At 41.3% G+C, this 25,213-nt stretch overlaps 1 protein-coding gene across 2 annotated transcripts in view; it reads right to left on the reverse strand.

Annotated features, from left to right (window-relative positions):
- LOC138739800 (solute carrier organic anion transporter family member 3A1-like) overlaps positions 1-25,213 on the reverse strand; it is a 345,875-nt gene that overhangs the window by 306,462 nt on the left and 14,200 nt on the right. For both annotated transcript variants that reach the window (XM_069892356.1, XM_069892360.1), the window contains exon 2: positions 8,711-9,176. In XM_069892356.1, the coding sequence (XP_069748457.1) occupies positions 8,711-9,176 (466 nt within the window). The remainder of the gene's footprint in view (positions 1-8,710; positions 9,177-25,213) is intronic.

The following is a 25,213-nucleotide window of genomic DNA, read 5'->3' on the forward strand; positions in this document are numbered from 1 at the left end:
TTCGAAACTCATTTAAATTTTAATACCAACACTTTGTAAATATGAACTCCATACTCACAAATGCATTATTGTTGGGGATTCAGAGCATGTTGAGAAGTTTACAACTTTCACCTTGAAGGGTAAAAGCAACCTTGAAGGAACCTATTTCTGATTCCATTAGCCTGCACCCAGATTCCTATGGAGATATACAAGGTTGCTGATTGAAAAATGATTCCTGAGGCTGATGGTGATCTCTGTACTGATCATCTTCTCAGAAATCCTTCAAGGGACTACTAGACGCCATTCAGAAAATGATCAGAAGACATCCTAATTGCTGCATTTCTGCTGAGCCAGGAGAGGGTCAGGAGTTCTTTTCTTGACCTCACCAGAATAGGCTGGGCCTGAGGGCACACGGGCCTGGACAATTTTGCCCTCCGCTTCTCTCATCAAATCTCTGAGTTGACTGCTGCTCTCTTCACTTCTCTCGCGGAATGCATGCCTGCCCCGGCCCAGACTGCTTCAGCTCCTTTTAGGTTCTCTGGAACCTGGCTTCAAAACTCCTCAAGAACTCATTGATGAGCTGCACTTTCAATTTCCCAGTTTTAATCAAATGTGGCCTGATGACAAATTTGCCTTGGGTCATTTGATTTCCTGGAATAGGTTTAGAATACATCTTTCTTTTTCTATGATAACATTTAATTTTGTTCCCCCTTACCACCCCTTGAGAGAGAATAGTCCAAAGTATCCTCGAACATTCTTTAACATTTATGTTTCCATCAGAGTTTCTGCCAAGTTTGGCCTGTTCAACATTCACTTAATATGGGTGGCCCACAGTAGATTTAAAACATGATAGGAGCTGTGTAATGACTGAAGCTCTGTATCAATAAACTGATAATGACTATAAGAATGTATTATTTATATATTCTCTACTGCATACTTGTCCACCTGAATTTCATCAAATTGTTTATTATCATGTGCACCAAGACACAATAAAAAGAATTTCCCGGCAGCCTGTGTTTACTGAGTGGATCTCCTTGCAGAAACTTCCTGGGGGAATCCTAGATGGTTCATGACGTCTTGGATTTCACAGGACTCACCTCTTTCAAGTGGCATCAAGCTGAACCACAGAAATCCCTTCACAGTCAGGACACTTGTCTCTCGAACACTTAAAATCTTCAAAAACTATAAGAAATACATCACTATTGAACATTTCTGAAAGAAATTTAAAAAATTTTTCAAACCACTTAAAATCCAATCTGATTATCTGGTAAACTCAACTCACTGGAGTTCATCAGAAAATCACAAGTGAGAAACTCTTAAGATGCGGCAGCTTCCCTGCCTGCATCTTTGTGCAGGAGCTTTCTGACAAGTCACAGAGAGAAATGCATTAATTCTGCCAGCATTTCTTTCAAGAAAATTCACCAAACGAAACTGCTCCTCCCTCCTTCAGAATGGGTGCTTGCATACTGATGATATATCCAGTCACTAAAGTAAACCCATGCCTTTAAGAGTCAGACTACCTGCAGGATGCTCAATACAGGGTTCAACCTGATGTATACAGGTATATTATGTACAGTGAGCATCCGGTGTCACGTGATTATCCTTCCAAGCCAGCTGTGGGGTTAGTTGTTAAGCAAACGCATGATAGAAATTAGATTTTAAAGGCTTCGACATTGGAACATGAAAGTGACAGTGAAGAAAAATATCAGCTGTGGTCAAATCAAATTATTTAGGAGAAACAAGAGCCCGAATTTCCTATATCTGCTCTCATTTCCTATGTGAGGTGATATGTTTCCTCTATTGTATACAGTTATGGTTGACTACTGTATATATGGAGTTGGCCCGCCCACTGATGACTCATACCCTATGACTCCTCCCCCGTGGTCTTGGGCCATAAAGGTCGAGCCACCTCTCCCTTCCCTCCATTCCTATACCCAGATCCAGGCCAACAAGGTTCTTCTGTACATTAAAGCCTATCGCTCCCTCAGCTTAGTCTTGGTGGTTACTGGTAGTACACTACACTATGTTAAATAATGGCACACCTGAAGAGTTTGAAATTAAATCTGCAGAACACATCAAAATCTCAATTTCATATTGCTTTAGAAGAAGCCAAAATAAAACCACATCACTGACACAGCGGAGAAAGGGTTAAAATTCCACAGCTGCTTCCTAGTAATGTTTGAACCCTTCATGCCCTCAATAACTTTGTGAGAAAATTATTCTTTATTAAGCATTTTATATTTCACCAAAGTTACTCTTGGAAAACATGTTCAACCCTCCTCACAAGGCATGTTTTTCTCATCTGCCCAGCAAGCTGGGATTGCTGTACCTGAGTAAAGGAAATCTTGGTTTGTACCATTGGGCAATCTCATTTCTTACATCGCGGAGGTTGCAGTTTTCAACCACATGGCTAATATTCAAATTGAAACTGAGCTGAGAATGATGGAACTAGCTGCTTCATGTATTCAGTCTGAGAACTCATTCATGGTTGCCACGTCATCTAATGTTGCCCCTTTTTGTTTTCATTTGCAACTCCTGGACGATCTTTAAGCAGCAGGCATCATCCAAGCTGCCCGTATTTAAGGGCTCTCCTGCTGAAATCAGCCAAAGTCTTTGTTCATTTGTCATTGGTGTTTTACTTCACCTTGTGTGCCACTTTGGAAATGCTGAACCTGAAACCAACTTGTTTCCATGCACTTCTAAGACTGTGGTTTCCTTGAGATGCCGATGTCAACAGTTATAAGGTGATATTTGAACTGATTCTTTGATTAGCGAGTCAAGACCAAAGTGGACAACCACTTAAAGTAGTAAATGGAAGAGCAATGTTTCACAGATTTGTGAATAATGATTGTTTAGGAAGTTAATATGCCAATTTATACTATCAATTATCCAATCACATATACCTCCAAGAAGCAAATAAGGAAAAAAAAATCTCTCAAAGTTGCCATGCAAGGGTAGTTAAGAAGGTTTTTGGTGTGCTGGCCTTCATTAATTGGGGGTTTGTGTTCAAGAGTCGTGAAGTGAGAAAATCTCTGGTTAAACTACACTCAGAATATTATGTTCAGCCCTGGTCACCTCGTTACACAAAGGATGTGGAAGCCATGGAGTGAGTTCATAGAAGGATTACCAAGATGATGTCAGGATTGAAAAATGAGGCAAGGTGAGCAAGGTGCTTCTCTTTGGAGCAAAGAAGGATGAGAAGTGACTTAAGAAAGATCTACAAGATTATGAAAGGCATAGATAGGGTAGAAAACCAGGACCTTTTACCTGAGAGAGGCAAAAACCAGAGGACATTTGTACAGGATCAGGGGAGAAGCCAATGGTAATTGTTTACATATATATATTATACACAGAGCGTGATAGGTGCCTGGAATGCATTGCCATAGTGGTGGTGAAGGCTGGTACAATAGCGACATTTAAAAGACTCTTGGACAGGAACAATGATGCACGAAAAATAGAGGATTATGGGTGTGAAGTAGGGAAGGTTTAGTTTATTGAATAGATCGGTACAACATCATGGGCTGAAAGGCCTGTACTGTGCTGTCATGTTCTGTGCTCTACTGAAATGGATCTCATGGTGCAAACAGGAGCATGAAGAAATCCTGTCTATATATTAATCCAATCACCTTGAAAAATGCTGCAACTTCTGGAAAGTTTATGCATTTTTTTGCACATTTTCAAGGGTAATAATTTTGAAAATGATGCCAATATTTAAATGTGATAAGTCTGAACAATTGAAAAGTCCTTTTCCATTGAGAAGGGGAAAGAGCTTGTGGCATGGCACTTTGTACTGTCAGCAGTTAGCATTCCTTTTGGAAATGCCAGTTAAGCCATGTGTGCTCTCTCTAAATGGATGGGAGGGAAGAATGCAGGCAAACTCAGTAGGGCAGGTGACAGTGAATGACAAGGGTGCTGTAGGTAGGAATGGTAACAGGCAAAGCCAATAAAAATTGCCCTGCACACTGGGTGAGAATAAAAGAATATTCAGGAAGTTAGTGCAAAGAAGGAGAGGAAATAGCTCTTATGCACAAAACTAGTTAAATTTAAGACTGGAACCCAGGATTAAATAAAAAGAACCAAGATTCAATGAACCAAAATCACAAGTGGGTAAACTCTGAGAATCTTGAAACTGTTGCCACGTATCCATGGAGATGCAAAACACTGGAAATGATCTGAACAATCAGGTTAAGACCCAACAAGATATTAAAGTCTTGAAATGCCTGCCTCCTTGGTAATTTACTTCCCTTGAGTCCCTCACATTCTTCTATTTGCCAATATATTGTTGCTCTTCTGTTCACAAAAAAAAGCTTTTGACCCCATAGTAACAAGGCAAGACGATGGCATTTGCATTGAACCCATTCCAGCTTTCAACATGTACGAACCATGTTTAAACAAACATCTGACAAATTAGTACTTGGAGGAGTAAACTTTAATCAGGTGCTCAAGTTGAAACATTGGAGACAAATTTAAACCAGGGTCAAGAGTTGAAACATTCTCTACGTATGAACAGTTGATGTCCTGTGCCAATGTTCAATGACAAAATGTAATATGAACTGTATCTTTACCCTGCTATAATTGTCTCTTTTGCTTTATAATCTTTATCTTCTGGGAATAAAATTTCCACTGTGTTCTCCCAATCTTCCCATGTAGCTTTATTCAAGATTGGCAGAAATCCAAAAGTAATTGAAACTGATATTGCCCAAACAGTCCTGTACTCAAATGGGTGCTGAGGCGCATTGCTGGCAATGCCCCTCACCACTCCCCCCACCCACCCTACCAATAACCATTTCCCACCCAGACTTAGCTTCTAGAAATTAAGGGCTAGATGAGCTGATGCAAGGAAGAACAGGTTCTAGATGGTATGTTGGTCTCAGATAGGATACAAATAATCCCTCCATATTGAACACACCCTGAGGACTTCCAATAATTAAACAACATTTATAAACTATTCAAACTGATTCAACTCATTCAACATAGAAATAGGGCCTTCAGATGATCAGCTCCATACCAACCACCTAATTTATTATTCAAGTCCACACCAATCACCTAATTACACTTATCCTATATTTATCCATTTTTATGATTCTCTCCACATTCTCTCAATTCCACCACCCACCCCAGATTTTACCACTCAATTACAAATCATGGGTAATTTATCATAGCCAATTAATCCACATGGTTTTGAGATTTGAGAGGGAGCTGGTGCAGTAGGAGGAATCCCATGCAGGCACCTGCAAACTCTACTCAGACAGCACCTGAGGTTGAGATTGAACTCAAGACCCTGGTGCTGAGAGGCACCAGCTCTTCCAGCAATTGCACTCTACTGCCCAAACCTGGGAGTTAATTTTCTGACAACTAATCTCCCAAACTCTTTCTTTTATAAAGTTTTGTGTTATCTATATATGCTTATCATATTACATTTTTGAATTGAATTATGGAATTGTTTATTTTTAAATGTACAATGATAGAGTGAATAACTTTGCTTTGTATTGTAATGGATAAATATTGGGAGAATTTTGTAAGATTAGTGGGTTACAAACATACACACATTTTAAAACAGATCTTATTTGAAAGACTGAAGAATTTATATTCAGTAACATTGCAGCATCTCTGGAGAAGGTGATGCACATTTCACAAGTAGGTGCTAATTGAAATGACATCATGAAATGAAAGACTATTGTTAAAAAGTACTTACAGTGTGCTCACAGAAAGGTCACTCCTGTTTTGTTTATCTAAGACAACAGCTTGACCAAGGAGAAGAACTCCTGTTGTTTGCTGAAGAAGGTGAGCGAGTCACATGGGCTTTCTGGCAGTCTCAGTTGGAGAGAGAGAGAGAGAGAGAGAGAGAGAGAGAAGAGAAGCCCTCTCAGCTAGTGTGTGTGTGACACTGAAAAGAGAGTGAAGCCAGGAAGAGCTGTTTGGAAACAAAAAGTTCCAGAACAGTGGATGGCTGGAAGTGCTATCTGTCTGATGTTTCTCTTGGAATAAGGGAAAAGAAAGGAACTCTGTGGTAGCTTGAAGAAAGAGGTTACCATCTGGAGAACCCTGATAGGGCAAGTTTCATCAGCAAGACCCTGAGGTAACTAATGGTGGTACCTCAGTTGTGGAAATCCTGAAACAACAAATCTCTCGCTGTAAACCCTACAAGAACCTTCCTGAGTGGTAAACATTTACCCTATGAGCACCAAAGCCTGGTGAACTTTATACATGTTGGATTCTGTACACAGTATAAGAATTGCCTGCATCCAGAGAACTTGGAAGAAGGAGAACTGAGATTGAACTGTGAACCAAAGAACTTTTCTTAAATTTACACACACACACATTACATACACATGCTCCTAGAAATAGAAGGGGGTTAATTTGGGTTAGTTAAATATAGAGATAAGTTATAGTGTGATTCTGTTTTCATGTTTAAAGTTGATTAAAAACAACTTTTGTTTTAAAAACCACTCATCTTGATGAATGTCTATTGCTGGGTTTTGTGGTCCTTTAGGTTCATAACAGTATAGAATACCTGCTGTACTTACAGGTATGTAAGTATAGCAGGTAGTGCCATAATATAACTAAGTGCAGAGTATAGATTGCACAATTTTGCATAGGACATAGAGAAAAGTACAATGACAAGATTGCAAAGACATCATCTTATACAAATGAGCAGTCCTTCTAAGAGTCTCTTAACAGCAAGAAAGGAGCTGCCCTTGAATCTAAAGGTTTGTGTTTTCAAACTCAAGTATTTTTTTTTGTCCAACAGTGGAGGGAGAGAGTGACCAGGGTGGGATGGATCCTTTAGCATGTCGGCAGCTTTCCTGAAAGAGCGAGAGATATCATCGGCCGAGTCAATAGAGGAGAGGTTGGCTTGTATGATGGCCCAAATTGCATTCACAACAGTATGAAGTTTCTTGAGGTTTTGAGCAGAGCAGTTCTCTTACTACTCTGTGATGAATACAGAGAGGTTATTTTGTAAAGGGTTTTCTGAGGTGCGTCTACTTTAAGTGCAATGGCAACTCTGGAGAATCATTTGATGCTCAGTCAGAATCACTGCCATTTACTGATCAAATCTGGATAACACAATGGGCATATCAGAAACCAACACAGACAAGATCAGGTTGGAGCAGCTGACCATTCCCTGCCCAGTGATACAGAAACAGGTGAATGCTATCAGAGGATGAAGACCCTCATTTAATATTTAGGGTCTGATATTCAATGCACTGCCAGTTGCCATTGATAAATCTTGAATTTATTGCATAAATACTCTATTAAAATGGAAGAATGAAGATAACAATTATAAAGAGATTAACTCTAAAGGGAGCATGACTGGATGTCCAAGAAGAATAATCAGATCAGTTAAGTTGCTGTTAATGGCAAAGGAATTAAAACCCAACTCCTGTATAACAGATAGACAATTGGATACACATCAACACGGCAAGTTGTCTGTGGCACTACTTCCAAGGTCCATGCTCTTTGCTGCCAAAATAAGATAGTGATATTACAGGAATAACATCAACACTTTCCTTTAGGTCATCCATAGCTCTTTCAGTAACTGCTTGGACATTTAATTTAGGTTCCTTCAGGATTATCCTATGAAAATCCTAGACCTGCCAAACAATGCCAAGTGTACAAGCATCACAACAATTCAAGAAAATCTTCTGCATCTTCATTGGGTAGCCAGAGAATTGATGTTACTTTCCAAGCAGTAGCTACAGCCAAATAATATTTTTTAAAATTTTAAAAGGGTCTCTGCTGGTTCACAGTTAAAAACAAAATCCTGTTTCTCTCGAACTTAACCTTAGTCATGATTTAACAGTCTGAAAATGTGAGTTACTGTGTGTCACTTGCAGGAAGGGGAGACCTTGGATGCAAGAACTGGAGAGCAAAAGGAGTTCATTTCCAGTTTGAAACCATTATCATTTTCCATTTAACTGTGGCTCTGTTCCATTTACAGTGTTTGCTAAAGGTCCTCAAGAAAGGTTACGATAATTTGTTGTTGGACACTAAGCTGAGAAAACAGGAAAAGCACTGATCTAATTAATAAAAGTTCAACAACTCAGTGCTTCTGCTCATAAACATATTTCACAAACACACTCTGTAAAATACACTTCTGTTTTGTCCTCACTTGAGGTAACTTTCAATTGGGATCTTTGTGAATGACTTGCACCAATTATTTTTAAAAGGAATTTTGTCAGCAAGAGAAAATTTAATTTTAATTTAATTGGAAAGCAAAGTTATGAAAAGAAAACATCTTTGAAATCTGCTATTTCTTCGTGTGGACTTTTGACACTCATGGGTGATTATGGTAGAGTAAAGCATGGCATAACTGTCAGTGAGTTGCCCAAATTAACTCGTTCAGAGAAATAGCACTCTATAAATATTTACAGTGATCTTCTTTAAGAGTGCAAAAGGATACCTTAGAGTTACTATATTTGTGGAATTTCCATAGGATCACAAAAATCAGATTTTTTTTTAAAGTAATCGACAGATCAATTCTGAACTCTAAAAGTAAAATAAGCCTTAAATGGTTTCACTCTGGAGTTAACTGGAATACAACTGCTCCACCCAATTTCAAACTGCATCTCTGAGTAGAACAGATGACAGTAAATTTTCAAATGCAAAATCTCCATGATCTTAACTTGTCCAATAAATGCTAGAAATACGTATTCCTAGAAAGACATTTTAAGAATGTAATCCCTTGCAAATGTGAGTCTAAGAATGACCAAAAGAAAAAAGTACTCACCAATATAAAGTGAAGAATCCCTCTTTCGTACATGGTCATCGATATAGGAGACCCCAAGAGGCTGAATAGGGGTAGCTCCAGCCCCAATGATAACCTGAGCCACAATAACCAGGACATACATCATGTTTGTTGTTTCTGTTTCTGCACACATCTTGAGATTCTTCTCCACTGCAATTTGCTGTTCCTCCAAGGAAAGGTTGGTCATGCAGGTGTCCTTCAATGCTGATGTATCTACCTGCTTGTATTGATATTGATGGCTTAGAAACTCAGGCAGTGCACAAATTAAGGACCCAATGGCCATTATGATTCCACCACAGCCTATGAGTCTTGGCCTGTGACCCTTGCCACCGAAATAGCTCACCAACAAAATTATCATGAGGTTTCCAAACTCAAAGCTGCTTGCAATTACTCCCAGTTCGGTGCTATGTAGGCCAAATCGCCTCTCCAGGGTTGTTAGAATACTGACCTGTGAAACACACGAGGAAAGCATTATCAGTATTAAAGATAAACAAATTGGTTTAAAGCTTAATTACATGGAAGCTTGAGTCCAATTCACAGCTTTCATAATTCTGTCTGTGAAAAAAAAATGGGTTATTTACTGCTTGTGAACACAGTTTTGTCATATCTGCCCCAATAGTTCGAAGTAGCGCGACAAAAGAATATTGCGTGTGCTAGCCACGTTGTCAGGATACTCTGCTCTTAATTTGCAGCCATTGAATTCAAATCCCACCAGAATTCTGGCAATAAATCACAAGAAAACTAAATTATTTGAAGTCTGTACTTTCAAGATCATGAAATGTGGCATTTGCCCTATGATTCGAGAATGAAATCTTGCATGGGTGCATTGGATTATTTTGCTCTTTGTGCAAACAATTGCCTCCAACAAAGGTATCAAGCAATATAGTAAAACATACTGTCTTGAAGGAGCAGAAATTCAATAATTTAAGTTTTTTTGCTTCAATTGTGCAAGAGTAAACAAACAATTCAAAAAGATATGAACTTGTTACTTCCAACAACAAGGTGACATGCGCAGTTCAACCAGAGGTAGAACTATGTTGGAAGACAAATCACTGCCTTCATGTCTGTCTAACTGAAGTAACTTAAAAAGTGAAGACTCAATCCATGACAAGGATATGTTGACACTAGTGAACTGAGTAAGTACAATGTGATAAGGGGGTGAGATTGATCAATGGGCTACACTTCTAAACTATCAGGACGCTGCTTCAAAATGCCCATCGCCAAAAAAAAGGGGAGAAAGGATTTAAAAGATCACCTTAAAGCAAGAGCTGTCACGAGCAAGTGAATGCAAGATGACTAAAAGTGTGACGTGGAAAGTTCCTCTCCAGTGACTTCTCTCCACTCGACAACTGCTTGATACACCCTGATAACTTGTATGGCTAGTTGGATGCTGTTTACCTAGTGTATTATAATCAAGTGTCATTTGTAAATCTGCCATTTGCTCCAATACAGTCTGGCTCTGAGCAAATTGGTTATAACAATCTAATATGGCAATTTCATATCCCCAGTTCCACTTGGTGTGAGATAATCAGATGCTCATTGAAAGTATTCAAAACAATTCAGAAGACAAGAACCATTTATTTGCAAGTCTGGTGGTGCAGCTATTTGCAGTTGCCAAGAGTTACAACTTCAGTGCCTCGACTCTAAGAATACTAATATTCGACAGGTAAGGTTTTCAGTGAGAGAATAAAGGTGTTCTATTGGCAATTCAAGTCTAGCATCACACAATAGCTGGAGCTTATATTACCCCCTGTGAAATGGATTCCGAGTCCAAGCAAGCAAAGCCACTAAAGTATTTGGAATGGATGAATAACTGCATATTCTGTTTCCTGATTATTGGGGTGGGGGGGGGGGGAGGGGGTATGACATGCCTGTGGAACCACTCACCACTCAAAACCTCATTTAACAGCCTGACAAAATCTGGGAACCTACATAATGGTCAGTGGGATGAGGCAAAAATAATAGTTTGGCACAGTCTAGAATGGCTGATGTGTTCTAAGGTTCTAAAACCCATCGAGTCTTCAACATTATTGCAGTCCCTTCAGTTCAACTCTTCCATTCCGACCAAGTGGTCAACCGAGGCCTGCTTGCCCGATTTTCCTCTAACAATAAGGTGACCTGCTCACTTCAATCAGAGATATAGCTATGTTGGAAGACTGCCTTCATGTCTGTCTAACTGAAGTAACTTAAAATGTGAAGACTCAATCCATGACAAGGACATGTTGACACGTGAACTGAGTAAGTGCAATGTGATAGGGGGTGAGATTATCCTTGTGTTTGCCTAAATCTTTTTGCGAACATTACTATTGCACTGACCTCCATCTCTTCCTCCAGCAGCCTACTCCATATACCGACCACAATCTGTGTGAAAAATGTACCCCTTTTAAATCTTTCCCCTCTTATTTAAAATGTATGTTCTCTAGTTTCCCAACGAGACTAGGACTATTTAGCTCATCTTTGCCCCTCATGACCTTCTGTAAGGTCATTACTTAGCAAACCCACAGTGACTATGGTCGTCAGTCTCACCATGCATTACAACTTTACCCAACTGCAGTTCCTCCTCACATAACAAACATTCCTTTGGATCATAACCCAACTGATATCCAAGAGAGGCCTGCCCTCTAATAAAAGGATGTTCCTCTTTGTTTCCCTTAGTTGCATCACAATAAATATTTGGGTAAGGAAGGAATTCAGTCACAACTGCCCAGGTTTTTGATATTTGATAGTGACAAGAAAATAAATAGAAATCCAGAATTTTTTTTAAAGGAAATTAAAAATTTAATCCACCATGATTCAAATGAAGGAGCAGACTTGATGGGCTAAATGGTCTAAATCTGCGCCTATGTCTTACGATTAACAGAGAAAGTAATATCCACACAGTCATCACAGGGGCATTTACACTCCCCTTCTCAGCTCGTCATTTAATTTACAAAAGCACAAGGAAGATGAAAACATAGTAGTCCACACGAAGGAAACAACAACAATATTGAGATCAGATGTACAGCAAAGTAACAGGTCATTTCAGGCCACAAGTCCGTGCCCACCCAATTTATACCCCATTGCCCCACACCCCCAGTACATTCCGAATGGTGGGTTGAAAGCAGAGCCCATGGAAAAACCCACGCAGACACGGAGAGAACATACAAACTCCTTACAGACAGCATGGGATTCAAACTCCGGTCCCGATCGCTGGCACTACGCCAGCAGAGATAAACAAGAGTGACCTTCGTTCCATTCTTACTGCTGAGCAAGATTTCATTGTGCACACCTGGATTGAAATGGAGCATGTTATTTGCATTTGTGATATTAATGAGTTAGTCGCACTCTCACCCTCAGGGTAAATATAGCAGCCAATACACTAAAACCAAGAACCTTCCCACTGCCCAACTGGAATAGTGGCCAATTACTTAAGGAAGCACCACATTCTAACTGCCGCATCTAATGAAAGAGATGGAATACTTCTGTCATGAAAAAAAAACTTAGCAATTTGCCAACTTTCATACCTGCTTTCAATTTAATTTTTCGGGTCCATTTGCACAACGTGCTCTAAATGTGAGGTAAAGGACAGTACGGTTAGTGCAGTGGTCAGCACAACACTATCACACCCCCAGCAGCCTGGGTTCAAATACAGCGCTGTCTGTCAAGGGTTTTGTACATTCTCCTTCTGTCTGCGTGGATTTCCTCCCATGTTCCAATAAAGGCATACGGGGTTAGGAAGGTAATTCATCGGATGGGTGTATTTGGACTGCATGGGCTCATGGGCCAGAAGGGCACGTTACCATGCTGGGATTCCAAATTAAATTGTTAGTAGATGAACTGAGATTAATATAGCAGATAGAATGTTAGGTGTTCCAAAAAGGTTATCCACCATAGGCACAACCAGACTTGTTTTACAGCACTGACGGGCGTCCCCAATATTTTCCATGACACTTTCAGATTTCTGGCTTTTCCTATTCACGGTAATTCGGCAGTTCGTCCCTCTCGTGAAGAGCCAATACTTTCAGGAAACACAGACTCAGTGAAAAATAATGCCATCCCATTTCCAATTTTCAATTCCTCTGCTGGGAGTTCAAAGTTATTCATGGGGGCATCGTATTTACCCGATTCCACTCTGAATTTTCAGAAAATGCATTAAAGGATTTTTTAAAAATCTAAATATTTCTCCAAGCTGTTCTATAATGTTGTAGGAACCGCTGCATAGATAGAGGATGCACTCAATGGTCTTCATCAAAAACTTGAGCAGACATTTTATTTTTTCACTCCAACACCACCTACCTCCAGGCTGTCTACTCACTCCGACCCTGCACATATGTGTTAACCACTACTCTGTTCCTGCTCCACATTCCAGCCCGCGTAATGCGCGTTACATTTCCCGAGCGTCGCCATTGATGAGTCACCAGCGGTTACCCGCCTTGCATAACTATGCGGCCATAACAACACCCCTGAATGTGAAGCTCAGGACATCGCAGGCAAACCCCTTCCCACCATCGAGAACATGCCGTCAGACAGCATGTCCAGTCACCTTTATTTATCGTTCATAACATGCTCACATGGTAGAGATGATAACATTTGTCCAGAACAACAGAGCGTATTTACATAAATAAATGTTAAGATAGAAGTTAAAAACATCAAATTCTAAATATTAAGATATACACTGTAAAAGTCCCCAGTACCACGGCACTCTATGCATGCATGTTCTGGGAATTCAGGAGCCTGATGGCCTGGGGGAAAAAAACCATTGACCTATCTGGATGCAAGGGCCAGAGTGCTGCAATACCTCCTCCCAGATGGCAGAGGGTGAACAGTTTACATGAAGGGTGCGTGGAATCATTCACAATGATTATTGTCTTTCTTGTATGTCGAGTGTTGTAGATGTCCTTCATGGTAGGAAGAGACACCACCCCACCCCCAGTGATCTTTTCCACTGACTTCACTATCCTCTGCAGGGTCTTGATACAGTTGCACAGGATACTCTCAATACATCCTGTCTAGAATGTAGTGAGGATGGAGGGTGGGAGATGAACTTTCCTCAGCCTTCGCAGGAAGTAGAGGCGCTGCTAGGCTTTCTTGGCTATGGAGCTAGTGTTAAGTGACCAGGTGAGATTCTATGCCAAGAAACTTGATACTCTTGACAACCTCAACTATGGAGCCATCAATGGTCAGCGGAGCGAGGTCCCCCTTGGCCCTCGTGAAGTTGACAATGATCTCTTTTGTTTTTTTAACATTCAGATACAGGTTGTTGGTTCTGCACCAGTCCATTAGTGACTGCACCTCATCTCTGTATACTGACTTGCCTCTAATCAGGCCCACCACGGTCGTGTCATCAGCGAACTTTATAATATGGTTTGAGGCATGGGTCAGCAGAGTGAACAACAGTGGACTAAGCACGTAGCCCTGGGGGGTGCTCAGTGTGATGACCTTGGAGGTGCTGTTACCAATCCAGACTGCCTGAGGTCTTCCCGACAGGAAGGCAGAAATTCAATTACAGAGGTAGGGAACACAGTAGGTTCAACTTCCCCATCAGGAAGCAGCAATCATCAAGGATCCACACCACCCAGCACACGCTCTGTTCTCGCTACTGCCATCAGGAAAGAGGTTTTGATGTCACAAGACTCACACCACCAGGTTCAGGAACAGCTGCGACCTCTCCACCGTCAGACTCCTCAATGACGTATTCAATCAGGGACTCATTTAAGGAGACTTACTTGTGCACTTCATTGATAGTTGTTTTTTTTCTCCTCTCTGTATGACACAGTCATTTACATTTGTATATTTGTGTACATTGTGTTGAGGTTTTTTTTGCACTACAAATAAATACTCACCTTAATTCTGCTTGGCCCATAGGAAAAAGAATCATGTATGTGATGTCATGTATGTACTCTGACAATATATCTGAAATCTGATCCTGGAGATGGAAATAACTTCCACTGATATTCTTTGTGGGGGGTAGTATCAATTTAATTACAAAATTCAATTAGATCAGTTGAAGTAATACTATATCCCTTAAAGCTTGTAAAATTCTGGTATATCTGCTCAGAATGTCCTTTTACAAGTATTATTATTCACTTCTGTTCTTTGTGCTTTCAGAGTTGTGGTGATATGACCACCACCCGACTGCAGGGGGCGATCTCTGTACCCGCAGGAAGACCACCTAAGGCCTGACTCCACCTGGCCAGCCGACCCGAATACAGACCTGAGCCAGCCCCTCCTGAGTCAGTCACATGGGAGCCACCGAAGCGTGAACTGGTGTTCATACTTTTACCTGAATAAAGCCTGTGGTTCAGTCTTTCGAGTTTTGTGCTTGCTTGCTGCGACCTCAGTGCATTTTCAATTCTGAATGTGTTTAACCTGCTTCAATTCTAACATACATAATTGTTACATCAATTGTTAAGTTCCAATTAAGTTTATTCTTCCCACAAACAGACATCTTACCTACCTCAGCTCCCTGCAATAAGGTGTCTCGAGCCCTGGAGTTCTGTAGCACAGAACCAGGCCCTTTGGGCCAACCTGTCAGGGCCAAACTGGTCCTAGCTGCCTGCATTTGACTCATATCCCTCTAAACCTTTCCTATCCATGCACTTATCTAAATGCTTTTTAAAAGTTGTGATTGTTCCTGCTTCCACCACTTCATCTGCCAGCTTATCCCATATAATCTGTGTGAAAAAGATACTCTTCACATACACATTAAACAATACCCTCAAGCTCCTTCCCTGTGAAAGGAATATGAGTATTTACCTTATCTATACCCCTCAAGATTTTATAAACTTTTGTAAGATATCCCTGATATGCCATAGACAAGGACCATTCAAGTATCATTCCAATACTGGGCTTTTATTAACAAACAAAAAGCCACCTCTAAAATGCCCAGTGGGAAAAGGTTCTCCATCTGTTGTACCAGTAGGTGGAGTCTCTCTACAGCCATAGCTGTAGCAGTCAGTATAATACGCCCCCTCCCCATTACAATCCCTCAATTTTGTTTCCTCTAGTGGTAAAATAATTCCCAGTCTACTCACACTCTCTTTATAATTCAAGACCGTCAGTTCGGGTAACATTCCCGTGAATCTTTTCTTTGCTCTTTCCAATGGCTGGGTGACCAGATCTACACGCGTTACTCTAGGCGTGATTCTCACCAACATCTTGTACAATTGTAACACGATGCGATGTCCCTGCTCCCGCATTTATGCGCTGTCTGATAGAGACAGTGCATGAAAAATGCCTTTTCCATCCGTGTCACTACATTTATGAAATGACTTGCCTGTACTCGAAGGTCTCTGATCTGCAACACTCCTCAGATTCTGACCATTCACAGTGTAAGTCCTGCCTTGGTTTAACCTACACTCAGTCGAAATTAAATTCCATTTCCCATTCTCGGTCCATTTTCTCAGATTAACTAGATCAGTGGTTCTCAATCTTTTTCCTTTCACTCACATGCCACTTTAAGTCTTCCCTATGCCATAAATGCTCTGTGATTAGTGAGGGACTGCTTAAGGTGGTATGTGGGTGGAAAGAAAGTTTGAAAAACACTTTTAATCGGCCCTAATTGACTCATTATGTGCACGGTTACATAACTCCAAAGGAAATGGGCCAATGACAATTCAGTACAATTGGGTCTGGAGCAGTGATTCTCAATCTTCCCTTCCCACTCACATACCACCTTAAGTGATCCCTTTCTAACCAGAGAGCACCAATGGCATAGGGATTATTTAAAGTGGTATGTGAGTGGAAAGAAACAGGTTGAGAACCACTGAACTAGATCTTTATCGTTCTATGGGTCCTCTCTACAACAGAAAAGGCATTCGTACTAAATAGAAATATAAAATATATATGTTGGTAAAAAATCAAAAGTCTAAAAGAAAGACAATTATATCCTGGTGCATTTCATGTCAGTAGCATACATATTGTATTAAATTTGATACTTTGGGTGAGCCATAGAGAAATTTTGCAAATTGCTTTTTCCTGAATTGGCCTATTAATGTCCTTGTTGATTGTAAAAATCCCACATCTCCGGGATGAACAGAAACAGCCAAATGATTCAAACTTTTCTTTTATGGTGGCTGTTGTCAATTCAATTCCCTAGATACCTTCCAAAAGTGTGTGAGCTAATGAACAAGCTAAATGATACTGCTATTGAGTTATTCCCATTCCCCATGTCAGACATACATTAACCCAAATCAGATCCCCACATCAGTTAAACATTAACATTCATTAAAAAAAATTCAAATGGCAGAATTTTTAAAATTTGTTCTGACTTTATATATATTTAGGGTGGCACGGTTTGTGTAGCGGTTAGCGCCATGCCTTTACTGCGCCAGCGACCGGGACTGAACTGTGGTTCAAATCCCACACTGTCTGTAAGGAGTTTGTACGTTCTTCCCGTGTCTACGTGGGTTTTCCCCAGGGGCTCCAGTTTCCTCCCACCGTTCGAAACGTACCATGGTTATAGGTTTATTGGGTGGCATGGACTCATGGGCCGAAATGGCCTGTTACTGTGCTGTATGTCTAAATTAAATTCAATTATTTGATACAGAAATAAAATGTTTCCCTTTGTATGTAAACTGACAGAGTTCAGAACTACAAAAATACCTCTTAATTTTTTATTTGCAGAAAATCACGAGAAGCTTTCCTTCAAGAGAACTAGGAACGACCACCCTCTACTACATATTAATAACTCAGTAGTGGAGAGAACACCAAAGATCCTCGGAATCCACTTAACAAGTGGCCTATCCTGGACACTCAACATCTCTTCATTTGTCAGGAAAGTGAAACAGTGACCACACTTCCTGAAAAGACTGGAGTGGGCAAGAATACCAGCCACTATCCTATCAACTTCCTGTAAGAGCTCTACCAAGAGCATCCTGGCCAGCTGCATCACAAGCCCCTTTTCCACTGGCAGCGCAGCTCATTTGGCTGTGCAGTGTCCCAGGATAGGAAGTCCTTTGTGCTGTTTCCACTGTGCCACCCTTAAATGGGACACTAATGGCTTTTCCACTGAACACAACTCATCCACAGGGATCGGAGTGTTCTACCTTCAAGTGGAAATGGGTGACATCCTGCTGTTCCTTTTCCACTGGTCTTCTTCAGCATACCGGTGTCAGCAAACACCGGGGATATAAGTAGGGATAAAGGCAGTTAATTCCTGGCGTGAAATAATGACATTTGATACTGGCGTTCGGACAATGTTCCTTTTCCACTGAGCCCTGTCCCAGTACATTCAATGGAAAAGGGGCTACAGTGTGGTACAGTTGCTGAAGAGAATTGGATTGGAAGTCAATCCACAGGACCAAAAGAGTGGCAGAGTGGATCACTGGAGTCTCCATCCCCTCCCCCATTGAGGTGATCTAATGGAATCATTGTCTGAAGAGTGCTTGCAAAATGGTTGAGAACCCCTACAACCTTGCACACAACATCTTTTAGCTACTTTCGTCAGGGAAGGGAAACAGGACGATCAGAGCCAGTACCTTCAGGCTAACAAACAGCTTCTTCCAACAGGCAGTGAGACCCCTGAACAGCTAATGAAATTCTCACAGTAACCCGCCGAGAACGCACTATTTCTTAAACAATATTTATTTATTTGTATATTTATTCTGCATATGTATCACTTGTCTGGATGTGTGTTTTATCTGGTTGTGTATCTGCGTGTTTTGCACCGAGAACCAGAGAACACTGTTTTGTCAGGTTGTACGTGTGCAATCAGATAATAAATAAACTTAAGTTCAAGTTTTTTTGAACTTAACTTGAAATATTGTTCCAGTTCCAACCTGAGTTTCGGTGACAGTTTGGTCCAATAGCACTTTTAGTTATTACCACTAAACAGTTAATGGAAATCAAAATATTTCTCAGAAAAACATGTTAATACTTTATAGAATCTCAATATCTTCTGACATTGCCTCACACCTCTGATGCAACACTAGTTGGACAATATTGGGCCAGAATGCACTGATGTACGAACTTGAAGTGGCCAAAGGTTCTTCAACAATGCCTTGTAGTCAGTGCCAACGTGTCCCAGGCTTCCACATCTACACACAGCCCTGGAGTCTGGCTGCATATGCTTCTGTCCCTGCACACACTACTGAGTTATGAGGTATTCCACCCCCCCCCCCCCCCCCCGACCGACCCTGTAGCTGAGCCAAGAGGCTGGTCACACTTCATCACCATCATTACTTATCAGCTGCGTAGCAGTCCTTGAGCATTCATTTGTATGGGAACGCCAACCTTCATTCAAAAGTTATGATTAGGGAAGTGCTTTTGATTTATTTTCCTTTATTTCACAAGGTATTAGTGGTTTTAACTAATTAAATCAGTTTCATGGGATTTTAAATACTGTAAATGTTTTGTTTCTATTTAATTCTACTGATTTATTTTAATTTCTCTGTGATTATTTAAACAGTTTTCCAAGGTATCTGATCATCAGAAACATTTGGAAAAAACGATGAAGCCTTCTGATCCCATAAAGGTGCCAGGAGCCACGCAGCTCCTGAAGGCTAGTGTGACCAGAGGATACCACAAGAAGCCAGGTGCAGGCAAGCCTCACTCAGCCCAGATTTCCTGGGAACCTCTGTCTTAAATAACCATCCTCTGCACTTACAGATGATTAAAGCAGTGGCAATATAGGGTTTCCAGACTTTCCATCTATGAAGGACATGTCCTGTATTTAATGATTTTGTCCTGTGTCCTCTATTAACTTTGTCAGGACGTCTTTTTTTTTAATAAATTGCAAAATTCAGTAGTTTAGAGTTGGATGATTTTGAAATTTCAATAATTTTATTTGTACTACTTTGAATTTTAAAATGTTAAATAACTCCACTATTACATCAAAGGAAGTCACCCGCAAGTGTTTGTGACAAGTAATGAATTTGTATGAGACCGCGGCCAATGAATGCACACATGGAACATGTCACGTGTGCATTCGTTGGCTGTAGCCACTGGCCACCACCAGTCGGCCAGACCATTAATTATGCTTTTGCAGTTGTCAGTGACAGATCAGTGAAATAACCAGGCTGGATTTTTTTTCAATTCTTGTGTGGGGAAGCGAGCAAAATATTTTTCATTTGTTCTTTGTAATTTAACCCGAACATGCCAAAACCAAAGTGCAAATGAATTCACTGGAAAATGGAGATTTATTAAACAAGGAAAAAGTTGTTTTGAAGCTCTTTGTGGAGTATGCAATTGTGCATTCAATATCGAAAATGGCGGGAAGTTGGATTTAAAGCAGCATCTGCAAAACACCGAAGCACAAGAGATGTACGTTTTCCTCGACTACAAAAGAAACTGATAAAATAACAAATGTCTTGATTAAGGGAAATACAGAAGAAGCTAAAATAATAGCTGCAGAAGCTGGAATGGGCTTCCACACTGTTCATCATCATCACTCATTCAGCTCAAATGACTGTATGAACCTACTGCTACTGGAAGTATTTTCTGATTCCAAAATTGCATCCAAATTTTCAAGTGCCAGTTCGAAATCGACTGCAATAGTAAAAAATGTAATAGCTCCATATACCATTGCAGGGATTCTCAAAGATATAAATGCCTTATCTTTTTTTTTAAACGACATATCCATAGATGCAAGTAACCACCACGCAGAAAAAAAATCAACTTAAATTGTGCCATTTTTTTTCTGTGAAAAGGCTTGCTGTTAAGGCTGTTGCGGGTAAAATCCCTTCCAGATAAGACCTCAGAAACTATAGCCTGCTTTTGCAGAGAAACTCTTACTGAGTTCGGAGTTAATGAGAAAAATTACACCTTTTGATAGAGATAACACAAATACTAATTCCAGTGGACATTTGCGCAAGGTCTATTCAAAGTTGAGGCAAAGCATGATTGATTCCGTGGAAGGTGTTGGCTGTCCCTGCTCATATTCTGCTTCGTGCTGCTCAAACCTCATTTGATATCCTTTCTATTGACAATGAAATATTTGTCAAGAAATGTTCTTACTTCAGCATTTATAATGTTCAAACGATTAAAGGATTTTTGTGATTTTGTTGGCATTCAGAATTCTTCAGTTCCCTCGCATTCTAAAACCGTTGGGACTTTTTTTAATAAATGCAGTTGAGAGAATCCTCAGTTTATTTGGAAGCACTTTTAATTCTGAAGAAAAGATCCCGAAAATTCTTGTTGACTTTTTCAATAATCTATTGAGCGAAGTCCACTTATTCACCATTTTCAATATCTCTTTAGCAATAGGTTTATACAAATTGAAAGAAAGAGCAAAGTGCATTACTGAAGTATTTCATTGCTTAAAGGAGCCTGTTGACTGTGTAAAAGGAAGAACTGATGAAAGATTTTAGCCCTGTAAGTGTCTTTGGCTTGGCTTCGCGGACGAAGATTTATGGAGGGGTAATGTCCACGTCAGCTGCAGGCTCGTTTGTGGCTGACAAGTCCGATGCAGGACAGGCAGACATGGTTGCAGCGGTTGCAAGGGAAAATTGGTTGGTTGAGGTTGGGTGTTGGGTTTTTCCTCTTTTGTCAGTGAGGTGGGCTCTGCGTTCTTCTTCAAAGGATGTTGCTGCCTGCCGAACTGTGAGGCCTTAAAAATGGCAACATTACTTTTAAATGGAAAAATAAATTCCAACTTGGAGTGGATAATCATTTGCTGTTAATGCCATGACTACCTTGCAAAATGGATTTCATCGCTTGAAGAATTCGATACTTTTACATGGATGTTGCTAAATACTCTTCCAGCATGGGAACAAGTGGAATTGTCATGTGTAGTGTTAAAAAAAAAGGAATAAAAATTGACCACAATGTTCTTTTTTGACAGCAGACAACATTTAAAAAACTCGTCGGACAAGAGATACAACACAATCCCAAAGAATGGAAAAGCAAACTATGCCAAGGTGATATTCTGCACTTCAACAAATTAAATTTCAAGAACATCTCTCAAAATTCTTCTTTGTATGCCAGTACTGTTCAGCACACCAGCTCATAATGCTGACGCTGAGTGTGTCTTCTCGTTAATGGATAAAAGGACAAAATAAGTTGGATGTGACCACAGCATAAGCTATGGTACAATGTTAATGGAACACAGACCGTCAGAGCAAGAAAATTTATAAGCAAGTTCTGCAAAGCATGGACCTGTTAAGGAGAGCCGAGTCATCAGTGAAATATAATTAAAGGTATGTAATTGAAATACTTATATTTGAATTGGATAGGAAATGAATATTTCGGTAATAGGGTCTCGCCTCTAAATTAACCTGGTAAAATTATTAATTTAATCCAGATGACTATGTTTCGAAGTATATAGATGTAAGTATTTTTCCTATGTACTAATATTATTTTACGATCGTGTTATATGGCGAGCTCTCCACTGGCCACCGTGACAGAGGTGCACCAAAGAAAAGGTACAAGGACTGCCTAAAGAAATCTCTTGGTGCCTGCCACATTGACCACCGCCAGTGGGCTGAAAACGCCTCAAACCGTGCATCTTGGCGCCTCACAGTTTGGCGGGCAGCAACCTCCTTTGAAGAAGACCGCAGAGCCCACCTCACTGACAAAAGGCAAAGGAGGAAAAACCCAACACCCAACCCCAACCAACCAATTTTCCCTTGCAACCGCTGCAATCGTGTCTGCCTGTCCCGCATCGGACTTGTCAGCCACAAACGAGCCTGCAGCTGACGTGGACTTTTACCCCCTCCATAAATCTTCGTCCGCGAAGCCAAGCCAAAGAAAAGAATATTATTTAATCACAATGTACATATGTACATGCAAATTTGAAATCATTTGATTTTATGTTTGAACAGGGTGTCCTGGATCTCTATTTGGAGAATCTGGTAACCCAATGCCAATGAATATATTGAAAAATAATATTATAACACACAGATGAAAGAATATATCACGACACATCCTGTCATGCTTGTTCCTTGATCGAGACAACTGGCTTCATTAAAATTTTAAAAAATAAGGAAAAGGGAAGAAGGTTCAGACAAAGATCTGTGAAGTCATACCAAGGCAACAGCATAATTACAAAACAAGGCTTTCATACTATAGTCTGAAGTTTCTCTCTGCATATTTTAAAGGAAATTTTAGCAATTATTAGCATAAATTCCACAGTGCAATATCATGACCTGCTTTTCACCTTTGTTGGTTTTTTTCTGGGAAATTAGCTTATCTCATTAGTGAATTTTAAATCATCGGCAGGTTTCTGTCTTAATGGAGCATCATGTGGACACAGCAAAGGCAGGTATTAGGACATAATGTGCCATGCATGGTACAGGCAGGTAATGGGGCATCGTGTGGCCACAGCACAGAGAGGTAATGGGGCATCGTGTGGACACAGCACAGAGAGGTAATGGGGCATCGTGTGGACACAGCACAGAGAGGTAATGGGGCATCGTGTGGACACAGCACAGAGAGGTAATGGGGCATCGTGTGGACATAGCACAGAGAGGTAATGGGGCATCGTGTGGCCACAGCACAGAGAGGTGATGGGGCATCATGTGGCCACAGCACAGAGGTAATGGGGCATCATGTGGCCACAGCACAGAGAGGTAATGGGGCATCGTGTGGCCACAGCACAGAGAGGTAATGGGGCATCGTGTGGCCACAGCACAGAGAGGTAATGGGGCATCGTGTGGACACAGCACAGAGAGGTAATGGGGCATCGTGTGGCCACAGCACAGAGAGGTAATGGGGCATCGTGTGGACACAGCACAGCGAGGTAATGGGGCATCGTGTGGCCACAGCACAGAGAGGTAATGGGGCATCGTGTGGCCACAGCACAGAGAGGTAATGGGGCATCGTGTGGACACAGCACAGAGAGGTAATGGGGCATCGTGTGGCCACAGCACAGAGAGGTAATGGGGCATCGTGTGATTACAGCACAGAGAGGTAATGGGGCATCGTGTGGACACAGCACAGAGAGGTAATGGGGCATCGTGTGGCAACAGCACAGAGAGGTAATGGGGCATCGTGTGGCCACAGCACAGAGAGGTAATGGGGCATCATGTGGCCACAGCACAGAGAGGTAATGGGGCATCGTGTGGCCACAGCACAGAGAGGTAATGGGGCATCATGTGATTAAAGCACAGAGAGGTAATGGGGCATCATGTGGCCACAGCACAGAGAGGTAATGGGGCATCATCTGATTACAGCACAGAGAGGTAATGGGGGACCATGTGGCCACAGCACAGAGAGGTAATGGGGCATCATGTGATTACAGCACAGAAGGTAATGGAGCATCTTGAAGCCACAGCACAGAGAGGTAATGGGGCATCATGTGGTTACAGCACAGAGAAGTAATGGGGCATCGTGTGGATACAGCACAGAGAGGTAATGGGGCATCATGTGGTTACAGCACAGAGAGGTAATGGGGCATCATGTGGTTACAGCACAGAGAGGTAATGGGGCATCATGTGATTACAGCATAGAGAGGTAATGGGGCATCATGTGATTACAGCACAGAGAGGTAATGGGGCATCGTGTTGTTACAGCACAGAGGTAATGGGGCATCATGTGATTACAGCACAGCGAGGTAATGGGGCATCGTGTGGACACAGCACAGAGAGGTAATGGGGCATCATGTGGCCACAGCACAGAGAGGTAATGGGGCATCATGTGATTACAGCACAGAAGGTAATGGAGCATCTTGAAGCCACAGCACAGAAAGGTAATGGGGCATCATGTGGTAACAGCACAGAGATGTAATGGGGCATCTTGTGATTACAGCACAGAGAGGTAATGGGGCATCATGTGATTACAGCACAGAGAGGTAATGGGGGATCATGTGATTACAGCACAGAGAGGTAATGTGGCATCGTGTTGTTACAGCACAGAGAGGTAATGGGGCATCATGTGATTACAGCACAGAGAGGTAATGTGGCATCGTGTTGTGACAGCACAGAGAGGTAATGCAGCATCTTGATGCCACAGCACAGAGAGGTAATGGAGCATCATGTGATTACAGCACAGAGAGGTAACGTGTCATCGTGTTGTTACAGCACAGAGAAGTAATGGGGCATCATGTGATTAAAGCACAGAGAGGTAATGGGACATCATGTGATTACAGCACAGAGAGGTAATGGGGCATCATATGATTACAGCACAGAGAGGTAATGGGGCATCATCTGATTACAGCACAGAGAGGTAATGTGGCATCGTGTTGTTACAGCACAGAAAGGTAATGGGGCATCATGTGATTACAGCACAGAGAGGTAATGTGGCATCGTGTTGTTACAGCACAGAAAGGTAATGGGGCATCATGTGATTACAGCACAGAGAGGTAACGTGGCATCGTGTTGTTACAGCACAGAGAGGTAATGGGGTATCATGTGATTACAGCACAGAGAGGTAATGGGGCATCATGTGATTACAGCACAGAGAGGTAATGTGGCATCGTGTTGTTACAGCACAGAGAGGTAATGGGGCATCATGTGATTACAGCACAGAGAGGTAATGTGGCATCGTGTTGTTACAGCACAAAGAGGTAATGGGGTATCATGTGATTACAGCACAGAGAGGTAATGCAGCATCTTGATGCCACAGCACAGA

This window comes from Narcine bancroftii, chromosome 1 (genome assembly GCF_036971445.1).
Source record: "Narcine bancroftii isolate sNarBan1 chromosome 1, sNarBan1.hap1, whole genome shotgun sequence".
NCBI lineage: Eukaryota > Metazoa > Chordata > Chondrichthyes > Torpediniformes > Narcinidae > Narcine > Narcine bancroftii.